The following is a 12,855-nucleotide window of genomic DNA, read 5'->3' on the forward strand; positions in this document are numbered from 1 at the left end:
TATTCTTTTCAAATGACATGAACATCTGTTGTTATGGTGTTCTCTCTCTCCATCATCTCTTGGTCACTCTTTTACTACAAATTTAAATGTTTATCATAATCTAATTTCCAGGAACAAGAAGGCGAGAGTTCTTCTGTACTCTGTCCTACTCAGGTCTTACATGGAATACTGTGCTCAGTTTTGAATGTCATAGTTTAAGAATACTGTTAATATGGAAAATCTTCACAGGAGGGCAATAAGGATGGGAAAGGGGATAAAGTAAATATCATATAATGATCACTTGACAGAAGTGGACATATTTAGATTGGTGGTAAGAAGACTCCAAGGCGATATGTTAGCTGTGGTCAATGTATTCCTCAGGCTGTCAAATAGAGTAGGAATTGCACTTATTCTGTCAAAGAGCAGAACTAGAAGAGAGAAAAAAAATCAAAGAAGACAGTTTTGATTTGACATCAGGAAAAATATCCCAACAAGTCAAACTGTCCCCAAGTAGACTGGCTTGCCCCAAGAAGTAATGAGCTCTTCTTCCCTGGAAGCCAGACCTTCAAGTAGAAGCTTGATGACTACTTTTATGGGAATAACCTTCTGTATAGAATATACAAAATGACCACTCATGTCCCTTCTAATTCTCAGACTCTATGAATCTCTAAGTCCTCTTATAATTCATTAAGCTTACAAATCCTTTTTTCCTTGAAAACTACTCTTTACTTCAGTGTAAGAAGCTAAATTCAGTTCCATTAGAGTCAGTATTTTCTGTAAGTTTTCAATGCTATTATCAGAGTCACACAAAGATCAAACGACTTCCATCAGGAGACAGCAGTTGGAGTCCATCTGTGTCACACAAAGAGGAATCTATGGCCTTTTAATCTTATGGCTTATCCAATAGAGAACACACATGACTGTCTATGAGAAAGAAAATAAAAGCTTTATATCTCATTGATTTCATCATATCATAAAGCTTTAGGTCAACATTTTAAAAAAATAGTTATATATGGTGGTATAACCTAACTTATTGTACTACTAAAGAGAAAATGAGTTCCAGGGAGGTTAAGTGATTTTTTTTTCAAGGTCACCCAGGCTATAAGCCTCAAAGGTGAGATCTGAACCTGGTCACTCTGCAATTGAGCTCTGTTTAGAATAGATTGGAGGGTCTTTTGGGGGCATAGCCTATAAAAGAATGATTCTAGACACATATGACACCAATTTAAAACTTGGCAATTCCTTACTTATAAAGTCTGAATTCCTCTAAGAAAAGGGAAGAAAGGGAAGAGTGAAAGACTACCAACTCACTGCTATATGCTACTTCCAAAGAGGCAAATGATTTCTTAATTTAAAGCCTATTGTCTCCTTCAGATATAACAGACAAAGCCAGTTTAGCCTTCAATCTTTTCTTCCCATAAAGGCAAAAGCTTTGATGCTGAAACATTTCCATTTTGAAATCTACAGCTGAGAACAACCAAATATCTCCTTAATGTTTCTACACTTCATTCAGTCATCATTAAAAAAGCCCCAAAAGGCACTTAGGAGCTGCACTGGGAATCACACAATGTAGTTTAAAACTGTTCCCTGACTTCTTTATGACTTAGAAAAAAAAAGCTTTCAAGATGCTTGGAATCTTTAAAAGGAATGACAGGATGAGTACAGTAGTGTTAATAGCATTCAATCAGCAAGTACTTCTTGACTGAATACTGTGTGCAAGGCATGGTGGAGGGATATCTTATGTAGAGGCATTTATTAAGCACCTGCTATGAGCCAGGCACTATGCTAAGCAGATACACACAATAAAAATTCAAGGATATAGCCTTTCTCTGATAGGGACTTGCTATTTTATTCCTTTACCCCATCTTAGAAATTAAAGAAAGGCAAAGTCTATAACTTTCTATCAGTGAACCCCCTCCTCACACTTTTAGGTCCATTTTAATTCCTTGGAGGATAAGATTTGCAATATTTTTTTTGAATCTGCCATATGCCACATGCCTGCTTTTTATGCAAGACACCTGGATCAACTGCTGAAGAAAACATGGCAAAGTGATTTTGAGTATGTTTGTTGTTTAAAATGGAAAAGAGAAAATATTCGGGATCTAGTCCTGAGGATCTGAAGTCAGAGGGATATTCCTCCATATTAAGGTACTATACAGGAATTTTGCAAAAAGACCATAACTACTCAAAAGACCAGAAGTGATTTGGGAAGCCAATCTCCTACTTATTAACAATCAACTAAGCAGCAAAATATCAGCACAGATAGAGCACTAGACTTAAGTTTAATCCAGCCTCAGATATTTTACTAGTTGTATGACCTTGAGTAACTCAAAGGGGATAATAATAGCATCTACCCCAGGGTTATAGTGAGGATCACATGAAATAATAATTGTAAAGCACTTAGTACAGAATGGTCACTATATAAATGTTAGCTATCACCATTAATCATTCTGAGTCAAACTTTAAGTTGTCTTTACCTTATTGACCATATCACAAAATTACAGAATATTAGAAGACAAGACTATCTAGTCTGAACCTTCCATTTACAGATGGGGAAACTAAGGAATGAAGTGTTTTGCCCAAGCTGTGACAGATTTAGCAGCAGAGTCTGAACTAGCACTCAGTTCTCAGATCCCTTTTTCTGATTATCTCCTTATTTATGAGAGAATTCAAATCTGGGCTATTTTTGGAAAGAGACAAAGTGGTGATATTAAGGCTGTTTCTCCTAGGAATTATCAAACTCAAACTCCATTGGCTTGCCTCTAGGATGAAATGCAAATTTTTCTGATATTAAAAGGGATTGGGGGAAAGAGAGTGGACCTGTGGTTTTATTGATAAAAGAAATTCCCAGAGGAGGCAACTCCTTCTAAGTAGAACACCATCTTCTCTGCAAGTTATAGTTTAGAGAATAACCTGAAACACTGAGAGTTAGCTATCTAGCTAGTATTCATATAATGTTTTAGGGTTTCCAAAGTATTTTTACAAATATGATTTCTTGTCATCCTGATTACAACCCTGAAAGGTAGGTGGTATTATTATCCCCATTTTACGAATGAAGAAACTGATATAGATAAAAGTTAATTGATTTGTCTAGGGGTTACACATCCAGTATATGTCAGAGATAGGACCTGAACCCATGTCTCCCTGGCTCCAAAGATACCCCTCTGGACATTATGCCATACTACCTCTCATAAACCTCTAAAATCCTTCACATTTTGGCTCCAGCCCTATCTTTCTAGTTTCATTTCACAGGATTCCCCCTTAATGTCCTCAGCATTCCAAACTGGCTCCCTTGCTGTTTCTTGTACCCAATATTCCATCTCCTGATTTTGCCTTTGCCCATTAGAATGGCAGCTCTTTAGCAGTGGCCTTGAAACATCAGGAGTGCTTAATAAATCCTTGTTGATTTTAAGACTGATGTTGTCCAAACTGTTTATCTCATCCCTGGAATGTGTCCCCTCCTCACTTTTACCTCTTTGAATCCCTAGCTATCTTCATTATTAAGCTTGAATGCCACTTTCTACACACAAAGCTTTTTTTCTGATCCTATTTGCTAGACTATCCCTGATGTTATTTCCTATAATGTTTATTTATTTATATGTATGCATGTTGAGTCCCTAATAGAATGTAAGCTCCCAAAGGGCAGGAATTAATTTTGCTTGGTCTCTATATCCCTAGTATATAATTGTCATATTACCTGCCCATATAGTGTGTGCTTAATAAATTCTTGCTGGATAGAGGACTGATTTGGACAAGGAAAAAACCAAATATCATAGAAAAATTCTGATTGATCAACAAAATGGAGGAGGGGAAATTCTATTAACTGGTAATCTGAAGAACCCAGCAATTCTGACTGGACAGACACAATGTGCAAGATGACATCCCTAAAGTCAAATCCCTTCTTTTTTCTCTCCCTCTCTCTCATTTGAGGTTTTTAGGGATTTGAGACCTTTGGAATCAATATCTTTAGATTTGGAACCAATATTTTTAGATTTAAATCTTTAAATTTAAGTGGTCAGAAAATTCAGAGTGGTGAGAAATACTGGGCAGAGATTTTTAAGCCAAGCAAGAGGATTAACTCTAAGCCATATAAGCAGGAAGCGTGAGTCTTTTCCAAAGCAATCATGCTGGAAGGGAGAGGATAATAGGGAGTGCACATGCACACCTGCTGAAGGGAGGCATGAGGTCAGAGAGATATATGCAAAGGGAAACTTCTGACCTCCTTCTCTCTCTCTGATCTTCTAGGTTCCTTCCTAGCCTTTCTCCTCTGGTCTTTCTTATTTTTCTCTTCCTTGATGCCTTTCACCGTGGCCGCTCTGTCCTGGACTATTTCTGAGGTGTGTGCCGTGTGAATGCTCATGGACCAATCAGAGACCTCGTTAGAGCTCCATAAAGATTTGGCAGGATTGGCAGGAAGCAAGAGAGAATTAGCTCCTGGTGTTGCATACTCTAAAGAACTGGTTTCCACAGGTTGAAATTCATAATAGTCCCACTCCAGGCCACTGAAGGTCATTCTTCCACTAATTCTTGGTCTCTAAAAATGGCTTTAAAGAAAAATATCTGCAGAATATGAAGTGAGGGTTTTAAACTCTTCACAACAGTTTTATGTTCTCTATTAGTATACACTGTTCAGGATAGGTAGGTAATTTCATTTATTAATTTTCCCAGTCTTGTTAAAAGAACAAAAGCATGGAGTTTTCTTCTGATACTTGTAAGCAAAGATTTATCATCCAATCCAAGATTTGGAATTAGAAGGAATCTTAGAATCTATTTAATCTAATCCATTTTTTTTTAAAACAGATAAGGAAAAAAGATTTCTCTAAGATCAATTTAGTTGTAAGCATTGGATTTGTAAGATTGAACCTAGGTCTTCTGATTCTTTCCACCATACCCAGTAGCTTTCCTATTCAACACCACAACACTCAGAACATCATGGCTACTCTGGAGATAAAGGAATATCTCTACATTTAGAAATTCATTTTTTCATTACAATTGCTGGTTCATATGTTTAGAAATATATCTTTTCATTAAAAATGGAGGCCAAAGCTTGGCCATATCATTCATTCCTAATTCTTAATGACAGCAATACAAGTTTTTGTGATTGTTTTAAATATGAGGCATTTAACAGAGAAAAATAGGTATTTCTGAGTAGGATGAGGTAAAGACACAAAGAAATAATTCCATATGTGTGAGCAGGGAGAAAAGGGTAGGTGCTATAGTATGAAATTAGAGAAGACTTTTCTTATGATGCTGTTTGCTGTCTTGTGATCATCACCTCTGCTTGCTCTCTCTTCACCTCCCCATCCTCCAACCTATAAAAATAGCCTTGGTTACTGTCAAATGATATGTGCTTTCTGAATCCATTGAAATCCAGTTGCACGGAGACTCCTATAGAACCTGCCATTGGAAATATGTATGGTTGCCACAGTTTTCCACGTTTAGTACCAAAATTTTGTCAGAGTGTAAATAAGGATGTAGTTATATCACCAGAATATGAGATGTGCTCTATCTAACACACTTTTAGCAACTTAATCCAACTCTTCTACTCCAAGTTACCTGAAAAACAAAAACCACATTGAGGTAATTTTGTCTTTGGAGGAATGTTCTGATAGTGTGTATGTGTGTGCACATGTGTATATGAGCACACATATTGGAGAGCAATGAGTTAAATTAGACCCATATTCGTTAGAAAACTTTGCTTCTGCTGAAATGCACAGGATTTCCATTAAAGAAACCAAAAAGGCCAGGCAATAGTGGCTTATGTTTATGATCTCTGCCCTGGAAGAGGCTGAGGCTGGTGAATCTCTGGATCTCTTTATTGAGCATGGGAGTTCTGAGCTACAAGAGAACTTAAGCCAATTGTACATCTGCGTCTAAGTCTCATGGGATCAAAAGGCCATTAGATTGCCCAAAAAGAGACAAATTAGTCCATGTTGCAAAAACAGAGTAAGTTTAAGCTTCCAAATTGATCACAATTAGTATTAGGCCAGTGACTGGCTTTGCACTTCCAAGCATTGAGGAGACAGAGACATAGCCTAAGAGACAGACAATGAGAAAGTCTTTCTCATGTCATACATTCACATTCTCATTCTCTCTCTCTCTCTAATACACACACACACACACACACACACACACACACACACACACACATACACACACACACACACACACACACACACACAAATGAGCTCCATGTTCTATTATTTCTTTAGATATGGAACTACTGTTACATTTCTACAAACACCTGACATGAGAGTTTTGCAAAATGACCTCCAGAAACACTAGAACAGATTGGTGAATCCTATTTTAGTCACATCAAAGTGTGCCTACATGTGTAGCTATGCTCAATTTCAGAAATTATTACATCAATCTGGAGGATTGACTCATTAAACTCTATATTTTTAAGAGCACTTAAATAACCTGCAGTTTTCTCACTCATATCCATGTTTATCAGAAAACACTATTATATAATCCATAGGTGGAAATGACCTAATTGCCAAGTTAGATTCGTACAAGGGTTACAGTGAATTTGAAACTGAAAATAAAATTTTTAAGAGGATTTTAAAAGTGGCTTCCAAGGGTATGATTACATGACATAGGAAGAAAGAATTATTGATTTTTCTTATACAGAATTGCCATTCTGCTGATGTTTAAGGATAATCCTTAACAAATCAGATATCATTCACCAGCAGTCATTAAGGTGACCTTCTGTAGATTAATGCTATAATCTAGGGGAATATAGAAGAGAATCAACACTTTAAATGAAGATGAAAAAAGGGGAAAGAAAAAATGATGTTCCTTCATTTTGTTTTCTATAACTTTAAGAAACTTCAACTATAAATACATCTAATGGAGGAGTTCTCAATTTTTTTGTGACATGGCACCTTTGAGCCTTGATGAAATTTATGGATCCCTTTCTCAAAATATTGTTTTAAAATTTTAGAGATTTAAAAATCTCTAAATTTTAGAGATTACCGCAAATAAAAATGTATTTTTTCCTCACCCATATTTACAGACGCCTTGCAGATCCAATTATATCACCTTCTGACCTACATACAAGCTAGTGATGCAAGGGAGTCCCAGTGAGGTTGCCCATGTACTTAAAAGTCAAACATATGGGAAATAATACCATTTAGGACCCTCCAATCTGGAATGGAGTATCAGAGGTTGACTGGATTAATCAAGCATTGTGACTCAAATTTGAATTTGCTATTGGGTCATAACTCAAGGCATTCTTTTAGGCTGATCTTTAGAATCATTTTTTCCTTGTATGTGACTAACTTACATGAGGGATTCATAGCCTAACTTTCTATTATTCCTCTCAAGACAGATTTTTATTCTTGACATGAGAACAACCCCAGCCTCTTTCTTTACTTACATCATCCTGGACATCAAGGTCACAGCCTGCCTTCAACAAGATCTGGACAACAGGAAGATGGCCTTTATTGGCAGCAAGATGTAGGGGTGTCCGGCCATGCTGTAGATAAAAACAGAATGCTGACTTCAGATCAATGAACAATTCAGAAGCATCACATTTACTATCTTCCTCTTCCACCACCCTCACTACCTCACTAAAGAAATGCTGCATCACAGCGACTTTTATTGAAATTTATTTACATGGAAATTCTTTTGAATTTAGTTAGGAAAAAATGTAGATTTCCACTAAGCCAGAATTGGGATGAATAACTTTTTTAAAAAATAGAACTCATTTTAGGCAATGATATTAGTACTTTCATTAGTTTCTTATAAAAGGGTAAATTTGTAAATTGAGAAATTAACTTCATCTTCAAACATTTCCTTTGTGGTGTCAGTGTTAAATAAAGAGGGAGAAAAGCCAAAGGTCTAAGGTAACCAGAACAAGTAATTTGTCATCTACCTAGGCAAAAAACCCTTGCCCAAATATCTTCCAAATTATTTTCCCCAAAGAACTTTTGATTCCAAGGCCCCAGATCTAGGGCACCTCTAGAAGAAATGCAAATAAACAAACTGGAAAATAATAAGAAATGTCTTTCTCTCCTGAAATTCCCAAAGAACATAGATTTCTTATTCTTCCTTCCTCGATTTTTACTCACCCTGGGGAAATGGCTCTGCCCAGTAATCAACCTTGCTTTAAATAGCAGCCTCCCAGCATGCTGGGACATACTATCTTATATAAATCAGGCAATCATTCTTGCCACATTAAAGCCTATTAGGCTGCTTAGTTGGTTTACACCCCTCTGTGAAATAGGATATCTTAACAGGTGAGTTATAGGACATATAAAAAACAAAGTTTCTAAATGATACTTAATAGAACTTTAGCAGTATAAATTGTTTCCATAATTCAAATTTGTGAAGAAAAAAACTCACCAAAATCTGCCAAAACTGTTCCTAAAGCCTAGATTTATTTGCTACATAGTAGCTTATTGTAAAGAAAGTAACAGTTAAATGATAAGAAAAAATAAAAACTCTTTAATTTCTACAAGTGAAATGCAATCAAAGAGGCAGGATTCTGGGGACAGAGAGAGGAAAGAGGTCAGAGCTTACTTTAAAATTAGATTTTTTAATTAAGAACATTGCTTCTCCCCAGAAAGTGGGTTATAAAAATCTTTAGAAAAACATCATCTAGTATGAAGTCAAGGAGTGACCTTCACTCACTGATAATTGTGCTTAGCTACATTCCAATTTAACCTGGATTTTTAAGGTTTAATGAGAATCTTCTCCAGTTGTTAGGATAAGGGTCCTAACTGATAGGGATTTTACTGACCAGTTTCTTCTCAATGGATTTGGTCATTTGTTGTGGTACAGTTTAAGATATTTCCATAGAAATGAGTGTGAACCACAACATAGCATTTCCACTCCTTCTGTTTTTGTCCGCTTGCATTTTTGATTTCCATCTCAGGTTATTTTTACCTTATTTCTAAGTTCTATTTTTCTGGTGCAGCAAAATAACTGTATGGATATGTATACATATATTGTGTTTAACATATACTTTAACATATTTAACATATATTGGTCTACCTTCCATCTAGGGGAGAAGGTGGGGGAAAGGAGGGGAAAAGTTGGAACAGAAGGCTTTGCTGAAGGTTTTTTGAAGGTCAGTGCTGAAAAATTACCCATGAATATACCTTGTAAATAAAAAGCTATAATTAAAAAATATTTATTTTAAAAAAAGGTATTTCCATAGTTACTTTTACTACAAATACATCCATTGAGCTCATACTTTGAAATGTAATGAAAAAGTTTTGTGGAAAAGTTTATGTCTTTAAGAGATAAAGAGTGTCTTATCTAAATGATACAATGAAACTTGTCCATCTGTATGTGTCTCTTAGACATAGAGTGCAAATAGATTACAAATAGATACAATAAAATCACATCAAATTTTTCTTCAAAACAAAGATCCGTTTTAAAAAATATCAATATTCTATTGAGTCTATATGGCTGCAAGTCATAGAATGACATTACAGATTCCAAAAAATTAAAGATAAATGTTAAGGACCACATCTAAGTGAAAGGGCAGGTCAGTTCTCTGAGAGCCACCACAGCTGTGAATCATAACATCTGAAGGAGTTGCAAAGCAGCCTTTATTAATGCAGATGTTCCTTGTGGGATGAAATAAATTAGAGGGAAGAGGAGAGAGGTCAGACAACTCAACTGCCTCTCAGTCTTTTTGTATCATCATCATCATCCTCTCACATGAAGAAATCCATTCTACAGGTCTGATTTAGACCTTCAGCAGCCACTGGTAAATGGCTCCCATATCACAACAGATAAATATTACTCAAGAGGGCATTGGAGACCCAAGAGCAAACAAAAACACAAAACAAAGAATCATGAAAAATCAGTGAGAAATTGAAGGTCACGGATTTTGAGTCACAAATTATCCTGTCTCATTTTACAGATATGGAAACTCATCATCAAAGAAATAGATCAAGAAAGAAGACAGGCTGATCACATGGCAAGAGCAAGGAGTGTATTACATTGCCATTTTTATAACATTAAAGAAAATGAGGAAATCCTCTGGCACATTGGGTTGCCCTCTTGAGTTGAAATTATGGGAGGACATAAATAAATATCATACAAGGCAGGCAGGTGGGGACAAATTGAAATCTGTGGTGTTGGAGGGAATATCCACAGTGATGAGATCATAGATGCATTTAAGGATAACAACTACAAAAAAGTAAGAGAAAGCAGCAAGTAAGGGAATATGTTTAACAACACCAGAAGTCAGCCTTTGAGGCTAGTTTGTGATAGTAACTAGCTTTGTAGTTGTGAACAAGATGCTTCAATTCTCTGGGTCTTAGTGCCTTCATCTATAAATTGAGGTATCAGACTAAATGACATCTAAAGTTCTAAATTATATGATTCTTATAGATTTGGAAACTTAGACCCTGAGAAGTTACATGATTTGTTTAAAGCATCATCAAAAAAAAATCAAGAAAGATGTTTTTTCTTCAAAACCAAGGCCCATTTAAAAATGTCAATATTATACCAACTCTAAATGGTTGCAAGTCATAGAATGACATTAGATTCCAAAGAATTAAAGATGAAGTCAGTATATGGAATATGCTAGCTTTTGAAGGGCTGGATTTATATCATAACACACAGATTTAGAGGTGGAAGGATCCTCAAAGATTGTCTGGCCCAAGTTCTCCATCTTAAAGATGAGGAAGCTGACAGGCCAGGATCATGTGAAGGAACTAAAACAAATGAAATACAATTATGCGAACTGGTCTTGCTTTACATAAATTGCTATCAAGCAAATTCAACTTTATATAAAGAATTCTGAAAGAAATCTGCATTCCAAAAGAAACCTATGTTAATTTTATTATGCAAATACTTTTTTCTCTCCACTTTTGTCCCTCAACTGGGCTTCTTACTCTCTACCCACCCACCCCCAACAAACAAATAAAAAACCCTCCAAGTAAAAGCAGAAAAAAGAATACATAAAAAGACTACTACCACACTACTGGAACAAATGGGGATTTTACTTGATACCTCCAACACCAAGAGAGGAGACCTCTGATGGGCTCATATGTCTGTCTTCTTTCTGTCCATGCTTGGGTATTGCCTGTCTCTCCCCAGTCTCCTTGTATCTCCTCCTCTTCTCCTGTCTGTGTCCATGTCTAGCCATCATGTGTCTGTCTCCAGCATATTCATCCTCTCTATTCTGGCCAGATATCCATGTGTTCTTTCTCCTACTCTCTCTCCTCCGTACCACATATCCTTGAACTTCCTCTATCGGTGTACAGCCACTTTCCTTCCTATCACCTTTCCCCATGTCTATGGGCAATTTCCTATTATGTAAAAATCTCTTTACACAGAGGTCTGTGAAACAGTTCACTTACATAAAGTGAAGGCTGTCAGTATCTACATTTCAAGAACTAAAGAAAACAGCCCAGAAAATAAAGTTGGAAAAATAAATCTGATGTACAAGGACAGAATTTGCAATGACTAAACCCAACAGCATTTCAAATGAAACAAATAAATTTGAGAAGAGGTCATATAGAACAACTGTCATACTTTTCACCTTAACAAACCAATTTTAGTCCAAACTAAGGACAGAGCTCCAAACTGATCAGATTGAATGATTGGTCAGGGGAGGAATATTCTACAGATGATCTAGAATTACAGGGTAGGTGGCTTGACAGCATATTTATCACTATTACTATTTTTATAAGTACCACTACTATAACTAATTAGTAGCAGCTAGTATTTAAATAGAGCAAAAGTTCAATTTTTGTGTGTGTTGTAGATCCCTTTGGAAGTGTGGTGAAATCTATGGACCTCTTTTTAGAAAAAAAGTTTTTAAATGCATAAATATAACAGTCTTTAAAAGAAACTATATTAAAATATAGTTATCAAAATATTTTTTAAAACAGCTTCACAGATTATAGGTTAAGAATCCCTGAGTTTTAAGGGATACCCCCAACAATACAAGACAGAGACTATTATTATTCCCATTTTATACATGGGGAAAACTCCCAGAATTAAACTAGGTTAGTCTAATAATACCACTAGCAAGAATAACAGATGATATTGATATATATCATTTTGAAGTACATACCCAAGTTCAGAATGACTTTGGGGGAAGAGGAAGGGGAGAAAACCAGACCAATAAAGAAAGTGAAGAATATAAGAGATTAATGTCCTGAGTGTGGTTAGTGTTGCTGTTCAGTTGCCAAAGAAGTCAGTGAAAGATACTCAAAAACACTTATTAAGGGTCTTATTGAGTTCTTGGAATTTCTCTACCTCTTCATCCCTTCTGCATAGGTAATTGGGGATGCAATTATTTTCACAGTGAAAATGCTTGTCATGAGCAATTAAGTAAAAGATAATTAAATGTTCTATGAAATGATGTTGCTATTTGGTTTGGGATTCGCTAGAAACTTAATTAATTCAACTTCTTTCAGTGGCTGCCACAAAGGAAGTTCTTAAGGAATTCTAGGTGATTGATCAATGAATTGCCTCTCCAAAGGGAATGTGGGACCCATTTTCCATTTGGCTGTTTTCTGATTTCGTTTTCAGCAAAAGTGTTAAAATGGATACCACTTAATTCTTCCACTGGTATAGTCATTTCCTATGTTCCTGGGTAAGGATCTCATACTTGGGAGTATCAAATTAATATTAATTGTTAATTTAAAACTGTAAGTCTTAGCTCCCCACTCCTTTTCCAGCTATTCCATTACCATTCCCACAAAAACAAAAGGGGTCATGCAGATAGAGGATCATTGTTATTTTTTCTTTATTTCATGGGTTAGGCATAACCAAAAATAATTCAGATGATGAGCCTCTCAAAGCAAAAGCAGACACAGTCTGCTTCTAGAACTGTACTTGAAGCCTTTCCAACATGGTGGAACCTGCCAAGAGGTGCTCTCCTAGCTTAGCCTCATAGAGCCT

At 36.0% G+C, this 12,855-nt stretch overlaps 1 protein-coding gene across 6 annotated transcripts in view; it reads right to left on the minus strand.

The window, feature by feature from the left end:
- The window catches only part of ANKRD6 (ankyrin repeat domain 6), a 198,144-nt gene that overhangs the window by 37,856 nt on the left and 147,433 nt on the right, over positions 1-12,855 (minus strand). For 4 of the 6 annotated variants that reach the window (XM_031964524.1, XM_031964527.1, XM_003769281.3 and 1 more), the window contains one exon: positions 7,358-7,456. In XM_031964524.1, the coding sequence (XP_031820384.1) occupies positions 7,358-7,456 (99 nt within the window). Of the gene's footprint in view, positions 1-4,198; positions 4,524-7,357; positions 7,457-12,855 lie in introns of those variants that run through there. The other 2 variants (XM_031964526.1, XM_031964523.1) reach the window with 1 other exon arrangement.

This window comes from Sarcophilus harrisii, chromosome 4 (assembly GCF_902635505.1).
Source record: "Sarcophilus harrisii chromosome 4, mSarHar1.11, whole genome shotgun sequence".
NCBI classification, from domain to species: Eukaryota; Metazoa; Chordata; class Mammalia; order Dasyuromorphia; family Dasyuridae; genus Sarcophilus; species Sarcophilus harrisii.